Here is a 19,668-nt window from a genome sequence, read left to right as displayed (position 1 = left end):
TTAGGAAGCAAAAAGAGGAATCAGATATAGACTCATACGCATAGGAAATTAAACATTCAAGAAATTAAAACTTTGTGAGCAACTAAAGGGGTAGCCTTAAGGTGTGCTTATTTGAAATGCCTGCATTTAATTTTACAATAAATCTGAGTATTTTGTTCCAATTAAGACAGTTCATGTGCACGACTTTAAATTGTACAGTAGTTCCAGGGAGACCGTGGACTGCTTGTTTTACATTCTGGATCAAGTTCAGATTTTTCGGCTTCGCTTGAATAAAATAAAATAAGTCTGAACCCTGAAGATAATACAGATTGATAAATCTGATTTAAACATTCCCGTGTTGCAGACTTTCAGTGTATGTGGTACAGCTGAGCCTCAGGCCATGCACTAAATACATCCACAGTGCATTCCCAAGGCACCCGAATACCAAATGATCACATTTGAAAGGTTACCTTTCTATGGATTCTGACTTTTCTGTATTAGCCATGAAGATTAGAATTTTAACAGCTCCCAATGAGGGATATTGTGAAGTATTTACTTGGCAGGAAAAAACCAAAACAAAACAAAGCCCAGATGAGGTACTGTCTCATATTCATGAACTGGGATTTATTAGTTCTGTGAACATCCTTGTGAGAATACACTCCATAGTTCACACTTTAGAAAAAACAGTTTTGTTTTTCATTTATATTAACTTAAAACTTTGATAGAAGAGTTACTGTAGTAAAGGTTTTAGCAGAGAGACAGGATCAAGCTTGTGCAGAATATATCCCAATAAATCCTGGAGTCTTTTACAACTAGCTTTCTGCAAGGAAAGTTGTGACCACTTATCTCTCTGGAAACATGGCAGTAGCTTTGTTAGTAAATTTGGTGATAATTAAAGATATAAGGCTTTTTCTCCTTTTCGTTTACAGGTTGTGGAACTCATTTCAAGTGCTATTGGTGACTTAGTTCAAGGTATATATTATGAAAACTCAAAATCGTCTGAGGTAAGAATTTCAGTAGTTTTACCTACCCAAGAAGTTTCGTGATATTAATGTGTGACTATGATAAATAGGATGACTTTATCATCTGTTTGAAAGGAGGAGGGAGAGGGAGGAAGAGAATTAGCTGCAGTCCTAGTGAGTTTCAGCATTAACATCATTATGATACCTGTGAACTCTGATGAAAGTTTCTAGAAATGCTCAAGGAGGGACTATTTTATTTCTGTGAGTGCTTAATAAAATAATATTATGTGTCATTGCCAGGAGCTCTAGACATGTCTTGCTGTGGGCTTTCCAAACACTTCCAGAGGTTTCTAGTCAAGGTTCTGTTAGAAGTATTTATTACGATGTTGTCAACATAATTAATATTTTCATGTTAAATCTCTCATTTCCAAGCCCAAAGATGTTTACAAAACACTTCATCCCAAACTTTTATCAGGTCCTTTCTTCTTCTGAGTGTTCACCTTTTGATAGTATAAACACGAATTTTGTCCTGAAGCGGTATGAGTGTAGCACTGTACTCTTCTCCACCAGAAATCACCATGCACGCATTGCAGGAGTCAGCATGGGCAAAGACAGCAGCTGCCAACGTTTCACACCAAATAATTTTGTATTTCTTCAAGGGCAACTACAGATGTACTATGTTATTGTTTAGCAAGAACTGTAATGAAATTTTGTCAAATTAAATCTAGATATTTTTGTCTTTACTGGAATACTTAAGGAAACTTGTAGACATGTCTTGAAGTAGGCTTGCTTGGGCAGGGTGTTGGAGCAAAAAAGAGTTCTTTCTTTCATTTGCTATGACTGTATCTTAACCCATGCAAAGAATTGATAGTCTAAAGTTGCCATGACCTCTGCAGGTTCTATGATAGCAAGTTTTCACTCGCTGATGAGCAGGGTGTGTATGTGAATATCTACCTTGAAATCCACTGAGGTAGATAGATTTACTTATAGTGAAGCTGTGTCACGTGCCTAGTTTGCCTTGGAGACCTGAATCTTAAAATTCAGTAGGTGAAATGGCTTGAAGATTGCAGAGATATATGAATTCATTTATATTTGTTGTGTAGTTAGACTGTAGCTCTGGTTTACTATTGCCGTGTTTAATATGTAAAAGAATTAATACCTTAGTGGAAGCCCTGATCGCATTGGTTACCGCTACAGTAGATACCTGCACTGATGCCTCTGCACCAGCGAAACCCCAGTGGGCAAGCGGAACGTGCCGTCAGCTCTGGAGGGTGCTGGTGCACCCAGCGACTCTGCTGGTCAGTATCTGTCTCTCCTGCTCTGCAGCAGCAAAGATGTTACTAAAACTAACCTCATTTAAGCTTATCCCTCTTGTTTTGATTGAAACCAGTGAGGTAGGAAGCTATCACGCCAACGAGCTGAGCTCTTCCCTCAGAGGAGGCGAGAGCCTCTAGCAGGAAAGCGGCAACGGCATCCTTGGGACGCGCCTGGGGCCACGGGCTCGCCAGGCGGCACGGCTGTGCGCAGGGGACCACTGGCACGGAGCATCCTCTGGCACCTCGCAGGAGGGGACCCTGGGTGGAAGCGTGGCAGTAATGTGATGTTGGGAACTTGGTGGTCCTTCTGCACCTGCTGTGTTTAACCTGTGGATAAACACACTTCAGCCTTCGGGGTTGCTCCCAAGTACTGTGCTCAAGGTTATACGTTAAAATAGATGATGGCATTGAGATTTTTGCAAAGAATGTTTAAAATTTTGTTTTCCATATTCAAGCAGGTTTCTAAATACAAGTAGATCCCAGATATATCACATTTTAAAAAACAACTACTCTTTTGTGTGTAGAAGTAAAGCTCTACAAGTTCATCTCGGCAATGAAACTGCGTTTTATTTTAACCATATTTATTATGTCTACTGAGGTTCTTTTGACTCCCCTTGTCTCACCTGTATAAATGAGAAATGTTGTGGACTCTTTTGGGTTCCTGCCACTGCAGAAGGTCTTAATCTTCTTTTTCTTAGTCTTTCTGTTTATTTTCTATTGCATTACTGAAGCACTCCACATGTGTAGGTTGCAAGGGAAGTGTGAGATAAACTAAGCACAGCTGCATGATGTTTACCCTGCCCTGGCCCAATTACAAATAGCAAAGACTTATTTTGTTTCAGTGACTTTTTCTGTCTAAGGAGAGTTGGAAGTACAGCATACCCTTCCTAAGGGGAACCCAGTTGACTCAAATCACAATTAGTATGGTGGTATAAAAGATACTGAAATTTACATGACAGTGTCTGAATTTTCATTATAATGGGTAGTGCATGTCTTCTGATGAGACCTAGAACAAACAAGTGTGGGACTTGTGTGCTTTAATTTTTTTTTTATCTTGTCCTCTGAGAAATTTCGTTCCATGTTGTATATGAGACATATCCCTGCTGCTTTCCTCACACTATTCTGCTGAAGCAGTGTCCCATTCGTGTCCTGAACATCTCTTTTGCAAGGATTGCCAAATGGACTAGGTCAGTTGTTGGTCTGTCTTATCCTCCATCCCCAATTGCAATTTGACTGAAACAAAAATGTGAACTACATTTCCTATAGGTAAGACAAATGCTTTAATCTACTTCGCAACTAAATCTCAAAAGTCAAGGTTTGTTTGGTTTTTTTTTAAGAGTAGTGCATAGGGATGTTAGTAATGGCATTTTCATTGCTGGGAATGTCTTAAATTTGGAAAAGCAGAAGGATATCCTCTCACCTTTTTTTTTGTTGTTGTTGTGTTTTTTGGTTTGTTTGGTTGTGTTGGGGGGTTTTTTTGAGGCAGGAAAACTGTACTTCATATGTTAAATGTCTTTAACGCAGTTGTTATAAAGCTCCTCAGTACCATAAAATAGACTGATTTGGCACCAAGTTGTTTCGAGCTTTGCTAGATGTCTACCTAGATGGTAGACAAAAATACAAAAATAACTCTCCAAAATTAACCTTTCTCCTCTGAGACCTTAAGTTCATGTTTACCCCAAAAAGAATGTTTCAGTTTACTTCATTTGCATGACCCAGTAGGAGAATTGGAAGAATCATTTGACCTAAGAAGACTGACCGTATTTACTCTTGAAGACATATAATGGATATAATTATTTGACAGCTTTCATTACCACTTTTTTTTCTCTGTAAAACCACATGCAATCCTACAGCCATCCCATTTTAGTACATTCTGTTTGGTCATTCTTCGTCTTGTCTGCATAATGAGTCATTAGATCTGTGTGAAACGGGGAAAATAAAGATAATTTTTAACTTTTCATCTTTATTTGAAGTGACAACCCAAACTACAAAGTGTAGGCTTTGGTTGCAAAGACAGCCTGAAGGTTAGGGCTGCCACTCACGTTCAAAATACTAAATAGCTGCTGTGGTTTAAGACATTGCAATTAGCAATATTAAGCTAGTGTTTTGGACTGTAAGCTGGAGCAGAAAGGGGTGATGTGATAAACCTTTGCAGCTTTGTGTGCTAAATCTCCTCTCAACCCAAAATTCTGTGAGTGAAGGACGTTATTGCCAGTCTCTGTCTGTCTTTCCTAAATCTAGGTCTAATTTGGGAGTAAAAATTTGTACCTTAGTGCAAAGATGAAAGTTGTCTAATCTGGCCTTCACTCAGGATCATGGTACCTATTTTTAACAGAAAAAACATTGCACTGAGTGTGTTTCCTACTTCCTGAAGGCTTCTAAAAGGCCTGAAGGCCTACTGAAGGCTTCTAAAATGTTTGCTAACTCACAGAATACTGTTGCACTTTTAGAAACCTTCTGTCTTAATATCCCAGATCATTTAACAAATACTAATGCAGAATGCTTTAACACCCCTGTCAGTTCACTGAACAGGGACGAGAGATGCAGGAAAGCCCAAGGTCAAACAGCAGAATCAAGAGGAGGACTTGAGTGTGTCAGCTCTTGTGCTTCACCTGCCAGACCATTCTTGCAATCTTAAAGTGTTTGGGACTTTCATGGGAAACTGCTTTGTTGGTTTTTTTCCTTGCCTCTAGAATATCTAGCTGATGCTAAATATGCATTACCAAACTTCATTTTTAGTGTCAGAATGGGACTGTTAAGTAAGACAAGACCATTTCCAACATGTTCCACTGATGGCTAGAAGAGCTGTTTGGTATTGTTGAAATTTTCAATGCAATTGTTTGAAAATTGTGCATAACTAATGTGTAAAACAAGTTTAAAAAAGAAATACTTAGTACTCCTTGTACCAAATAGTGAATTAACAGGTATTTGTTTTAGACTAATGGGGAGGGGGGGAGGTGTTTAATGAAAATAAGTTTATTTTCCAGCAAAGCACAGACTACATGTAGTGAGTTGTACCAATTCTTCTTTGATGTTTGGTCACCAGTCCCGCTTTGAGGAGTAATGTTTTGGGATACTGCACGTGTCCATCAACTGGACTGCTATGAGTCTATGTTATAAGTAAAGGATTTGCTTATGAATTTTACCATAGGAGGTAAATCAAACGTATTTTGAGTCACGTAAACCAACTTTTAGCAGGGCAGCAGTCAGAGTCAGAGCTTCCACTTTTTTTTTTTTAAACAAATGTTTCTCTTGTAAGACAAAAGGGAAGGATAAAATATGGAATTTGAGTAAAGAGCATCTGTGAAAAGAATGGGTAAATGTGTCAGAGGGGAAAAAAACCCCAGCATAGCTAGAAAGAAGGCCAATGCTATTTGTTTACTGCTTTTGCTCTTTTAAATACTAAGCTTTTCCAGAGAGATTTAAAAGTAACAGATGTGGAGAGATATTTAAATTTACTATAAGTTTTCAAACTTTTTTTTTTACATTGTGTGTTGCTTTTTTTACAGTGTCATGATAAAAGTTTTAGGTAGTCACTGGCATGCTTTATTGATCCATTTGCAGACACCCTTGTTCCAAAAGCAGTGAAGACATGTATTAATAGACCAATAAAACATGCCCTGTCATGTTCAGCAAGCAGGAATACATCTGTTGAAAGCTTATGTGAACCATGTGCAAGATGTTTTGCAGGGTCTTGCTACTGGTACAGAGATTCATAGTTGTATTGGATTTTATTTATGTAAAATAGAAGTTCCTGAACTACTGAATTTAAAGCTTTAAAATGCTATTTAAAAATATTTCTGTGATGAGACGACTAAGAAAGAGCTGCTATGGTATGGAAATAAAAAAAAAAGGCTCAAACTGAAGTTTTACATTGAAAAGTCTCTGACTTCTACTCCTTTCTGGTTTTGTGCACTCTTAAGACACAGTTTTCATTCATATTTTCCTTAATTAGTTTTCAGCTGAACTGCATATAAGCATCTTGTTTCGCAAGTCAAATCAAACTGAGTTACTGTAAGTGCCGCTTTTGTACTGGGGATCCTTATTACCATCACTAAGAGCTGCCCTTCCTGATGGTCATGATTGCATATTTTGTCCTGCAATTTCATTTTCTAAAAGTTTTTTGTCTTGTGTTGTCCAAGATGATTGTTTCAAGCCCAATTTGAATTATGGAAGTAGCTTAACAAAAAAACCTCAACTAGCCAATTTCTTTCTAACAAAACAGTAACTGACCTTGCCATTAGTAAAATGGGAGCACCCTCAGCTGTTCTTAATTTCCCATAGGAAATGATGATTGACAGAGCTGGATTCGGCTATTTTCCCTGTACTCCCATGCTGACATTATCCAAACTGTATCTGGAGTTGGCTGCTTTCTTCCAGGGACGGTGAGGGGTTTGGCTCTCTTCATCCAGCTTCTGCTGCCCGGACAGCATCAGAGTTGGTTGTGATCTGGACACATTTTTTGGTGACAGAACTTGTGAATGGGGTCACTCCATAGGCATTAGTTACTCAAATGTCTGAGCACTGTCAACTACAGCTAGAATTTATTTGAGTTTAAGAAGGCTTTTATATGAAAGCCTGCCAAGAGTCTTCTGGGCCAACTGATGTCCACTTTTATATTTATCCTTTGAAATACCCACTGCTGACAAAACAAAACGAAGCTTACAAAAAAAAGTGAAAATGTCTCTAAAAATAATTAGTGCTGTCACAATGTCAGATTTCACAGACTTTGCAATCTAGAACTAGTTTCATTTTTCCCTTGATGTTTTAAAATAGTGTTTAGAACTTGTCATACATGCCCTTGCTGTGAGAATGCAGTGTGGTTGGTGGACAGTTTATATATAAACATGAGAGTTAAGCTTGGGAAAAAATGGCATTTGGATTGTTGGAAAACTTTGCTGAAGAAAGGTTGTGTCTGCTTCTGCCTTCTTAAGCAGCAGAAGCTTTAGGGGTATGTGGTCATAAGACATTCTGTGATTAAAATCTGCTGTAGTTTGGCTTGCAAGCTCATATGCTAAACCATATCCATATGGGCATAATGCCTTTTTACAACTAACTTCTTTCTGTAACACAGAGATTCACAATACCTATCTTTTTAAGATTTCAATACTATATCTTCAAACATGTCTCAAATTTTTGTCTGTCTTTTTTAAGTTAGATGTCCATTTTGGATGCTTGAAGCTCCTACATGATGTTCATGTAGCGGACAGTAACTTGTGCCATCACTCTCAATCCCGTGATGAAATTCGAATTTGTTTAAGAAGAACATACTTTTTTGTAACAAATCATAGAATTAACTTCCTTGTATACATCGAGTTGCAATGACTGTTTAAGCTTCTTCAGTTCCTGCAGCTGGTATTTGATAATGTCCACATTTCTGTTACTGCTCAAAGGCTCCAGCAAGCAAACATTTTCAACTTGCAGGTCTTCTGAAAGACTTTTTAACTTCATAAGTTGTTTCAGGATACCTTTCTAGAATATTTTTGTCTTGGTTGGATTTAAAACAAATAATTATAAAAATCACTGCCAATTTTCAATATCATCCAGCAAATTTTAGTAAATAGTTTTTTCACTGAGCAGATTGGTTGTTAAGGAAAAGATTGTGTTGCGTCTTCCAAGAGCTCCTGATTTTAAATTTAAAATAAATTTATCTGTATCTGAGTGGAAAAAAAAAAGACTTGATATATAGGAAACTACTTGAATTAAATGCTCATTTTGACATTTTGCCAGTCATGGGTATTTGCACATGCTCTGGGCTGACTTAAGATATTAAAACAAAAATACTACAGTAAAACGAAACACAAAAGTTAGGCTTGACTTTGTAAGTTATCATATACATAACAGCAAACATGTGGTTTCTCTGTTCTTCACTTCCCTTGTAGAAGTTAATAGTATGTCTGAAAGCAAAGGCATTTTGATACAGCTCTGTGTTACTTGGCATTGCAGAATTCTCCTACTTTTTCCATTAGTCTCAAATTATCCTCTCCCTTGTAACACAGCACTTCTGGGTGATATCCATAAGGGAGGAAAATTAGAGCTGAACGGATGGATTCTATTTCATTTGTTAACGATTTCATGACAGATAATACCTTGCTGGAAAACTATAGGGTCACACAGAATTACTTCTTGCTCGTTTCTAAGTAATTTAATTGACGTCACTTTGAGGGGAAAAAGGCTTGTTATATAAGAGGTTTTTTATATTACTCTTTTAAAGAATACCTTTTGCCTTAGCATACGCTACAGATTTGGCTGAACTGAGAAATTACAAATTTTTTAACGTTTATATGCTTGAAATTTTTTCTGTAGCTTCTCATTACTGCTTTTAGTTTTTTCTAAGCAAAATAACTTGGTCTTCTGGGGGTTTGTTTTTTTCCCTCTTTAGAGAGTACCTAAAGGTGTGACAGTAACATGTGTATGTGAGAGGGATTATGAGTCATGTCTACCTTTGAAGACCCATTAGTAAAATAGTGGCACATTAACACCTTGTGAGCCAAAGGAGCTGCAGCTGAATTTGGGTTTGGGGGGAAAGGGTTGGATTTGTGTTAATTGAAACACTTTGTGGAAAGTAATCCAAATTAATATTTTGGATACAAAGGATTTTGAGAAGCGTTGAGTATCTCTGACCTTAAAGTCAAGGCGATAAAGTTCACTAGAGGCATCACTGAGATCTCTGTCAGTCCCCTAGGAAAGTTAATACCTGACATTTCTAAATCACGGCTTTATTTGTTTATTTTTTAATACTTTCAGTCATTCTTTGCCCTTAATATGGGAGTAGAAGAGGTACAAGTCCTCTGTCACAGCCCTTCATTTTTCCAATGCAGTTCTATAAGGCTTTTTAATACCTTTAGTAATTACTTTTTCTTGACTACAAAGGAGAAATTGTAGGGACTTCTCAAGTTTGTTTGGGATTGTTGGCTCTTAGTAACTGGCAAGAGGCTGAAATGCAGATGTACTCTGGGGTTTTTTTGTCTTTTTTCTTTTTTTTTTTTCCTCCCCAGTCCCTCAAGAGGAATATAGTTGGCTGTTGATGTTCAGTGCAATGATACAGTCATTAAGAAAAGGATCTATGCTGAATTTGTTGACAGCTCCACTTAATTTGCATTGTTCTTTTTCAGCAGAAAATGAAAACGTTGTTTGTTGAAGCTGCCAGTGTATTTATTCTGATACTTTTCTCTACTCATCCCCAAAAGAATGCCCTTCTTTATTTGGCACTGTGGCACCCAGAGTTTTGTTACTCACCATGTGTCGCTTTATCCTGTGCCACACTGTTGACTTCTGCAAGCTGACACAGCTGCAGTTTTGGTGTTTTCATGTTAGCCTTTGTTTCATTTTCAGGAAAACTGTCTTACAGATGATATCAGCATATCGAGGTGGAAGGAGCAGGTTTTCCTGTCACATAGTGCCTTGCTGGCAAAGAGCTGCCAGGCTGCAATGGAACTAGCAAAGCACAGTGCTGAGATTCAGGACGTGGCATTTCAGTATGGAAAGCACATGTCTATGAGTCATAAGGTACGCCTTTTCCTTTCGTTCTGGGATCTTAAATACAGAAAGACTTGTAAGATGTGTTGCTTTTGAGCTCTGTCGTATACTGCCACTATGCTGTAGACTTTTGCCAGCAGGTCAGTGATGGTGAGAGATTTGAGTGGTGCCTGGTGTGAAGACGGTTGCAGAAACTGCTGGTATGAACAGTGCTTATCAATTGGCAAAATCACACTCGTGGCAATGTAGCTTATTTCATTCAAGGCTCTGTTAACATCCCTCTAGCGCATCTTTCTGTAGCAGCTTAAACCTTTACCTTCTCTGCTCCTACATTCTTCCTAAAGCCACTGTCCCAGTAGCGGAGTTGCAGGAGGAAGCACGTGTTGGGTCTCAGCTGCCACCATGCAGAGATTTGTACCAAGAGGCTCAACTGCCTGCAGCAGCACACAAGCTGAGGCATGAGCTGCAGTGGCTGAAGGACCTGCATATGTTCCCTTCTGAATAATCTGCTGTGGAGCTAACTTCTAGAGGGGGTAGCTGGAGGATAAGGAAGGAGGTCACCAGGTATGGGCAGGAGCAGCCTACACCTCTGCAGCAGTAGGATATCCCAGAGGAGGCCTCTGATTTCCATTAGATGTCCTTCAGTCCACAACTAGAGTTAATCCAAAGGAAAACACACAGTGTGGAACTCAGATCCTTGGCACTCTTGTTTTGCCCTAAAGATCCGCTCCTACTGTATTGCACTGCTTGCAAGTATAGATGTAGCTTGAGACAGGCAGACAGACCTCCCATCCACTTCAGCTGAGTTGGTTTAGATAGTTTCTAGTTCTTCCAGGAGAAGGAAGTGGTTTTATAAAGCACAGCTTTACTGCCATAGAAATGCCACTATGTGTACCACTAGGTACAACTCTATCAGAATTGCTTCCAGTGCAGCCTATAGCCTTAATATTTTGTGTATGCTTTAATACATTCACCATTGACATATAGTTGTGTATAAAGTATTGCATAATTTTCATAGAAAGCTCCTAGCTATGTAATGTTTCCCTTGTCAGAAGTACTTGGGTACTAGAAAGTAGAATATATTACCCTTCACAGATTAAAAACTGTATCCTTCCCACCAAAGACTGGATCACTCTTTCCTTTATGTTTTTTCTGCTTCCTGCCACTCAACAGTCACCTACCTGGCTGTGTCCCGTCACTTGCCCAGCTCTGCAAGCTGTCCTTTACCCGTTTCTTTGCAGATTCTCTACATGCTTCTCTTTACCACAACTTTCTGCCACTGCAATGCTTTCAACATCTTCCTATCCCTCCCCCAAACTTGAAAAAGTGCAACCAAAGTACAAGTGTCAAAGCAGAAGTGGTGAGTAGGTATAGAATCAGGATATGGACCTTGATTTGGAGAGTGGGTGGATACATATAGACTGTTCCTCGGAATTGAAGAAAGATGTTCTTCTCTTTCAGCTACATTCAGACCTTCAGCCATTTGTTAAAGAAAGTTCTAGTGACACCATGGCCTTCAGTTTGAATTCTGCTCCTGCAGTCCTCCATCAGGAATTCCTTGGAAGGGAGGCATGGATTAAACAGATCAGAGAGGTAAATTAAAACATTGTTTAGAATTTCCTAGTTTTGCCGTTTATATCTCTCTTCCTATCAATACTTTCAATCTGCAAAGAAACTTAGAAACAATGGACAAGACAACATAGAGGTTACCTCTGCTGTCCAATACTTAACGTCTCTCTCTTCCACGCTTTCAAGAGGGGGAAATCCAGGGACCTGACAGTCGAGCTCTGTCAAACTTCTGTGTGTCAGTGTAACAAGCGGACTCATTTGCGTGGAGCATATGTGTGTTCCTCTGCACTAGTTGTGCAGTCCCACGTCTTAGCTTAAAGCTACTTTCACTGGCAGCTTAAAGCAGAGAACTTTGTGTTACAGTGGTTGAAAGGTAGGCACACATTTCCTTCTGCCAAGTTGGCTCTGGGAGCAGTAACTCTGGATAGGGGGGAAAGATCTGGGGAACTTTGCTTCCTGACCACTACAAAATATTTGTGAGATCTAGCTGGCCGATATCCTTATTCTTTGTTCTCCTAATTCAGCTGTTCTTTTCCTCTAACCCTTAGATGAGGAAGGCAATAAGAATGAGATAGCTACATGGTGTAGACCTTTTTTATGTATCATGTAGCACAGCAAGATTCAGGGCCATGAATAGCTTTCTGGGTGTTGCTGAAACACAAATAGGTAACTGTAGAAGGCAGCAGGGAGTGAAAGGGGGAATGGCCAAAATGAAGCATTCTGTTGAGTTCCTGCATCAGTTGGATATGTTTTGTTTGTCTGAGAAGCGGTGATGACTACCATTTGGAAATTCCTGCAGTTGTTACCCAGATTTTTCAGCAGAAAGGCTGCTGCCTTCAATAAGAAGCTAGCTCTATGCAAGCATATTCATTCAAAATGTGCTTGCCGATGGCTTCTTTCCTTGCTGGTTCTGAAAGCTGGACTCTCGGGTAGAGGGTGTGGAGTCTGAGCCTCTGCCTAGTTCTGCATTCATGATGGCCAGGTTGCAGCCTGCCTTCGCATACCACAAGCAAGAGGCATAGTCTCTTCAGCAGTGAAATTTTGGGAAGTATAGGCAGAATCTACAACCTTACAGTAGTATGGAGTTGGGGGACCTTAAAGTGAAGCAAACCTTTTGTCATTTTGAAATTAGGGGCTGGTAGTTTATAATGTGTGATGAGGAATTTTGGAATTCTACAGCCTCAAGACAAGGCTCATATGCAAGTTGAATGTAAATGGATTTGGATGATTGCAGTTGGAGAATAATGGTATTACCACAGCACAGTGTATAAAAGCTCTGAAACAATTTCCCATCTGCAGAATCTAGAGGAGGTTGCAGGACTCCAGGAGTGCCGTCTGTCTGCTTACTAATTCTCATACCAAAAATGGGCATTATAGAAACAATGAAGCAGTTCTTTCTGAAGTTGGAGGGGGGGTGACATGCTCTATGCAAAAGCATCTATTAACTACTACTTTTGCTCAAGACAGAGTAGAACACCTCATCCAGGAGCCCTTCTTGGCTTTTGTTGATTTAGAAAGGAAAATTACATTTCATTAACTACAAGCTTTTTGAGATATCATCCATAGTCACATTCACTATGTGACATTCAGTGTAGGCCAAGCACTCAAACCGGATACTTTCTCATGTTGGCAGTACTCACAAGAGTATGCTCATAAGCCACCCTCTTGTGCAATGTAATTTGTATGGTTTAAATAGGCAAAGCATGCACAGTGCGCTCGGTCCCTGTCAGGTAGAATTTTTCTTAGTAGCTGAGTTTATGACTAGGCATATGGGAATCACATTAGGGACCTTTAATTACTGCTGATTAATCTGGCTTTTTTCTTTGATTGTCTGCCCATATAAGCATTCATACGATGGATTAAGGGCAGCACTTCCCCTTGGCAGCTTCCTCCTCCTGCAGGAAGGTCTTGGGGTTCATGAAAGTGGAGGTAGAGAGCCCCATTGCCCCTAGTAGCCTTCACAGTGGTATATTGCTCAAAAAGCATGTGGCTGGCACTCAGTGCCTGTCATGCGTATCTTAGGTGAAAGCAGTGTTTCAAGAGAGGTCATGAAGGATGCCTGAGCTGCTATGGAGTGCGCAGAACTTGTGTGATCGTCTCACCACAGTTATCTTGTCGGAGGTCCGGATACAATTGCTGTTCCCAAGGTAGCCTTTTGAGTGGAGATAGCCATGTGCACCTTTCTGCTGCTGACCTTTTAAAAGCCCCCTTGTCTCCACATTTGGAAAGAGCAAAACACGTCAGATATCCAGGAGCGGAAGGTTGCATCAATGCTAAATATATGTGTTTTGAGAAAATTAGATTCTGATTTGGATGAAATTTAGAGGCTGTCTTAAAAGGGACTTGGGATGTGTATAGGGGGAAGCTTTGTCATAGGAGGAAAAAAATGTGTAGGTATGTGTATGTGTGTGTATATACATGGAGATACTCACACACACACACACACACACACAGAGGAATGAATGATCCATAAAGACCCAAGTCTCCCCTGTTCTCACTGACCTCACCACCAACACCCTCCACCTTTGTGCATTTAAAACTAAAATGCCCAATGAACTGTTTGGTCAAGTGTCTATTTTAAAAGGATTATGGGTTGGAGGGTTGGAGTAGAGTCCTGAAATGTTAAAAAACAAAACAAAACAAACCACCCAACCTTAAATGGTTCCTAGGAAACACTGTGGTAGACAAAGAAATGCTTGAATGCTCTTCAGACTAAGTGTTGTAATAGTTGCTGAATGCAGTCCCACTGAGCTTTTGGAAAGCCCTGTATTCTTAAAATTTAGCAGCTAATCCAGGATTATAGGATGGAGGATTTCCTAGGGGTCAAAAGACAGAAGAATTGGTCACTTTTAGCCACTTAAAGATATGTCTTGCTAGACAAGAGGAGAAATTCTCTGGTTTTAACAGGCATCCAACATCTAAGCAGTGAGGTACAAAAGATCAAAGTTTGAGTGAAGAAATTAAGCAGAATCCCTCAAGAACAGGTCTAGAATCCATCTTATCTCATAGCATTTGTAATTTAAAAAAGGAATAACTCATAAACTAGAATCATCTCATCCAGGCCAAGGTAATCCATGTGCCTTTCACTATATCTTTCTAAGCCTTCTCAGAAGAAGCAGGGCTGGAAGAAAAGCATTTATCAAATGCTTTATCAAGTATTTCTCAAGTGTAGGTTTTAAGACATGTAAAAGGGACCATCTCATCTGAGAAAGAAAAGTCAATACTGGAAAACATCCTGAAAACCTGCTCCAAAAGCATTGTCTTAAGCCATCCACTTGTGGTCTGCTTATCTGATGCATTTTGAGTAATTTCATGGGGGATTTGGGGATCTTTCTTCCTGGCAAGGTGAGTTGATTTCACACCACCTCATTTATTAATGAAGAATGTCATGGTATTATTGTCCGTCACTACTGGCACATGGTGACCTAGAACCTAGAAAGTTATCCAAGTTTGACAAGAGTGCATACCTTTTGCAACTGAGGCTTGATAGCTTTGAGGAAGCTGAACCAGATGCAGGAGTCTGATGTAAAAGGAAAAAAAGATCTGTGTGTCTGAGATCAGGGTCAGTAAAAGTCAGAGCCAAACTACTGTGAGGAAAAAAAAAAAAAAAAAAAAGAAAAAAGTAAAGGTGCAGTTGTAGTAAAGAAGGCTTAGGAGACTAATTAGATGAGGTTGCTGCTTGGAGAAGCACCACTGCCATTGATTTGAATGCTTGAGAGGAACAGAGCATGAGAAAATATTCTTGCTGTTTGTAATGTGTATTAGGTGCAGGAGAAGGCATGCTGAGCACACCTTTTCTGGTATTGCTAAGACTAAAAAGCATCTTCCTCAAACGTGTTGGCAAATTCTCCGCTGCAGTGTGAATCTGCATGTAGGCAATCATTTGTTGAAGAACATATTTCTGGTGTGTCTGATATACAATATAACTACTAGATATATTTTGAAGAAGCTGTAAGATCCAACCGGTACAAATAAAAGTTGGCAAATCAAAGAGATGGGAATACACAAATAAGGAAGCACTTATTGGCAGTGGTTTTGCTACTCCCAAATGCTATCAGGCTGTTTTCTTAATATGCATTCCAGAAAAGCTGACTTTTAAGAAGCTTAAAGAGAATAGTAAAGAGGTTCTGTGGATCAGTCCCCTTTCTCCTTCAGAGAAATCAGTTTTGTTATCTACTGTTTTCCTTCCTTTTCTGCTTGCTTAGTTTCTCATCAGTTCTTTTCTCTATTTTATTTTTCCTCCTGTACAAAAATTAATTTATCTTCTAAATCTGTGCCATCTCGGCAACATCTCTTCAAAGCTGTGCTTGCCACATAGCGTTCCTCTTTAGTGCAGGCCTCGGCTCTTCTCCTTGTGCCAGCTGGCCTGCTCCTCTTGGCTGCTCTCTGCAGTCCCCGCAGAGGACATGGAGAGGTAGTGGTCCTAATCTACATCTTTTCAGGAGACATGTTCCAGAAGAACTGAGGTTTGTGGTTTTCCCTTGTGGAGGGAGGCTAGAGGGAAAGAAACGGGGGGGGGGGGGGGGGGGGGGTCATGGGTTTGGTTTGGTTTTTTTTTTTTTCCCCTCAATGTGCCTGCAAGGAGAAGAGCTGGAGTTGGATGAGGTGATAATGATACGGCTGGATCTGACCTAAGGGAAGGGCTTCAGGTCGGTTAAGCAGGAATGCTCTGGGTCTGGCAGAGCACTGCCACTGGGTGAGAAAGACATAGACATCTTCTGTTCTCATCATCCTGTGACAAAATTGAGGAATTTGGACTACATACTTGTCTGCATCTGGGCAAGAAGAAATTTAAAATTTATTCATACTTCTTTCTGAATGTGTTAGGAGTTATAGGTTGTTTGTATCTGCTGCTTAAGGGTGATGCTGATACTTAAATACAGTTCTAAACCAAAAGCACCTCTAACCTAGGTCTAATGGTGCTGACATGGTCCTGACATCCTCTTTTGAGAGCTCTAGACTATTACCTGTGTGCAAATCACTATGCATATACGGAGAGTTCTCTTTTAAGAAAATAAATCCTGTTATTGCTGATACAATGTATAGTTTATTTCAGAACTCATGGGAGAGATTAGTTAATGCAAACAGCAAGATTTCTCAAGACCAAAACATTTTGGATTCAACAAATGTTTAACTACAAGTCATAATAAAAACCTAAAAATTACATTGAGTATCTGCAGCTCTCATCTGAAACAGAACCATGTTTTATAAGCTGGTAACACATTTGGCTGTATTTTAGGTTTTTCCATATCAGATTCCTAAAGAAAGTCAGTTATATTTAAAGTAGTAGCTCTTTTAATTGCATTCTTTATTCTTGCAACTCTAGTTTGTAGTATGTAATGTCTTATATAAAAATCTCTGTTTCTCTTTAAGGCACAAGGAAAAGGAAATACAATGGACTACAAGAAGGTTAGTAACTTGTATTTAAATCTCATTTTTAATGTTTTTTGTAGTATTTTCAAGGATATTCTTGACAGTTGAGAGAAGCTTCCTTATTAAAGTCAAGTTATAATTTATGTGTGTATATATGGAGGGAGAGAGAATGGCTTGTGCAATTTCTTGATTTTAAAAAGCCAGTAATAGTCAGCTGTACTGTAAATATCAAATGCGGCTATTTAATAATATTTTTTGCCATTACTTATCCTGTTTACTTCCCCAAACTTGAAACCAGGCTTCTGATGGCTTTTGCTGTCTTCTTTTTCTGCAGTCATTTGCAGGTTAGCTCCCATCAGTGGTCTCTGTATATTCATAGAATATGCTGTTACTTTTTTTTTTTTTTTTTTAAATTTCACCTTAATGCCATGCCATCTATTAAAAAATACACATACAGATGTTTTATAATAATTTGTGTTTCTTCCAGTCCCCTTTACAACTTTTAGCTAAGTCACCACTGTATTTCCTACTGGGACTGCTCTATATTAAAGACAGACCTGAACTAACTAGCATATCTACTGAAGGTAGCTGGGACACCATAAAGCTCTTGGAGAGCTGCAGGAGATGGCTGAGAAGGTTCCCCTGGTTAAATACTGGAGCACAGCGTGCTTGTGGTGGAGACAGAAGATGACATTGTGTCCCCAACTTGCTCACTGAGCACAAGCTTGACTTCTTCTGAGTCTTAAGTAGATCATGAGGGTCCAGTTATCTCTAGCATCAGTGGGAAATAATATATAAAGTATTGAGCCACACACATGATTGAGACTTGCTTCTTCAACTGGGGCCTGAAGAGTGTTACAGCTATGACTAATTGCTGCTAGTATGGAAGGCTAACACACAAGTACGGGTCAGACTTTTATTATAATTATTCTGTATTAAGAAAATTTGTAATTTGGATTAAAAAAGCTCTCTGTCTTTCATTCCTCTTAGAACATAAAAAGGATCTCAACCTTAGCTCGCTATTTAAAATCATTGGGCTTTTAGGGTTTTTTTTCTACCATAGAAGAAAACTGATACAACTGTGACTTTCTAAAAAACTGAGTGCGCTAAATTTCTTCTTCTTTGAATGTGTCTGAGTATGTGAGACACTTCTATGAATGTTTAAGCTAGGGTACTTGCTTTTGTAAGTCCAGAGTGGGTTTTCTCTTTTTAATGGTTACAGTTGTGATCCACCCAATGTAATTTTGGGGAGGGGGGGTAGCGGGGAGAAGAGCATCTAAAATTGCTTTACTGAATTAAATATTTTAAATATTTGTCAGTGTATTCTGTATTTTGGCTGAAATTATTTCATATTTTAGATCTTTCCCATTAAATTTAAAAACTCATAGTGCGCTTAAGCAACTTGGACACTTGAATAAAAGGAAAGGAAGGGGAAAAAGCCCTTCAAATTTTGTATTTTGAGCAATTGACTTCAGCCAGAAGGCACGTGATTTTACTAGCTCTGGGTAATCATCTCTTACACAAGCACAGGTATTATGGGTTTAGTAATGACAGTGAAAAATTCTCCATGGTTTTTGTGAGCTCAAACAATAATCAACTTTGGTTTTGTAGAAGTCAGTTTCAAAACTATGATGTCAAGTCACTCTCTTCTATGTTTCTTCATTTAAAATAAAAGTGTTCATTAGTTACATCCATACAAAATGAACCCAGTAACCTGTAGCTCACCCCAGCATAGTAGCTTAGCCAGTACATGCACACAGCTGATTAGAAGGCATGTTGTGCAGTACAAATTAGTATTTCTTTTTTGCCCTTTACTGTGTTGTCTTTATTTCTACATTACTAGAGTCAGTGTTCTGCATGTTGCTCAGTCTCCTCAGCATCAAGGTCCCCTCTCATCTTTCTGTTCAGTTGCTAGAATTACTTTAATGTTCCTAATCAAATCTGGGGGCTTGTTTCTTGTTGAGTCTCCAAAATATCTCCTCTTGAATTTTGTAAAAGCGTAGGTCACCAAAACGAGCTGTAGAACTTCTGAAAATTTGTATTATTTTTGTTTTCTTAATTTTTATTGTGAACTTGTGTGCCACTTAGTAGAGACAAAAATGTTCCTTTAGTTGAATTCATGAATATATGTATACAAAAATTATTAGCTGTTTAGCCTGCTTAAGAATATTTTACCTTACTCACTGTGGCTTTCAATTAAAATAATGAATGAAGGTAAATTTGAGAAATTGAGATCCACCTATTTAACATGCCTCCTTAAAAGGCAAAGGTCTTATGTTATTTCAATTTTGAGACTGCTCAAGAATTTTGAATTGTTCTTTTGATGCATGTTATATTAAAATGGTATCCCTGATTTTTTTTCACTGACAAAAAAATATCTAGATAGTACTAGTAAATTTAGTAAGGGCTCTGACATAAAAAGAGAAGTGAAATATTTTCTATTAATTTAATTAGGTCTGAGACTGTCATGTCAATAAGGTCACTATGTTCTGCAAAATTTTTTAGTATTTTTTTTCTCCCAGCTTTTCTCAGTCTTTTTATCAGAAGGACTTTGATATCACAGAAGACTTATTTTAAGTCTGTGTTTCTGAATATATTTTCTCGCATTAGTATCTAAAAGTTTCCCTCTTTTTTCTTTCCCCCTGCACGATCACACCACATCCAGACAAATTATTGATCTGTCATTGTGGTGTTTGAAAGTCTCTTCCAGAGATGAAAAAGTAGTTTCAGCTCTGTTTTACCATTGTTTCTCAGATAACAAAAGAAAAAGTACCAATATATGGCAGGGACGAAATTCATGTATGTCATTGAAAGAGACAGCAACTTTCCTGTCACCCTCATTTGTCTGTGGGATTTTGGCAAAAATCTCAAGACTTTTTAAAATCAAAAACCTTTTATCCATTTTACATCCACTTTGCAGGCAAGATAAGCTGTGTAATTCTAAAACAACAAATTGAGATTCTCAATTGTTACTATTTTATAATATTGAT

At 38.7% G+C, this 19,668-nt stretch overlaps 1 protein-coding gene across 1 annotated transcript in view; it reads left to right on the top strand.

The window, feature by feature from the left end:
* Positions 1–19,668, top strand: part of PDSS2 (decaprenyl diphosphate synthase subunit 2) — a 122,667-nt gene that overhangs the window by 92,524 nt on the left and 10,475 nt on the right. Inside the window, exons 4-7 of the mRNA XM_069804984.1 lie at positions 909–983; positions 9,593–9,766; positions 11,198–11,329; positions 16,679–16,714. Of these exons, the coding sequence (XP_069661085.1) occupies positions 909–983; positions 9,593–9,766; positions 11,198–11,329; positions 16,679–16,714 (417 nt within the window). The remainder of the gene's footprint in view (positions 1–908; positions 984–9,592; positions 9,767–11,197; positions 11,330–16,678; positions 16,715–19,668) is intronic.

The sequence above is a fragment of the Haliaeetus albicilla genome, chromosome 17 (genome assembly GCF_947461875.1).
Source record: "Haliaeetus albicilla chromosome 17, bHalAlb1.1, whole genome shotgun sequence".
Lineage (NCBI taxonomy): Eukaryota > Metazoa > Chordata > Aves > Accipitriformes > Accipitridae > Haliaeetus > Haliaeetus albicilla.
The sequence above is the reverse complement of the archived record's forward strand: the minus strand, read 5'-3'. Positions and strand labels throughout refer to the sequence as shown.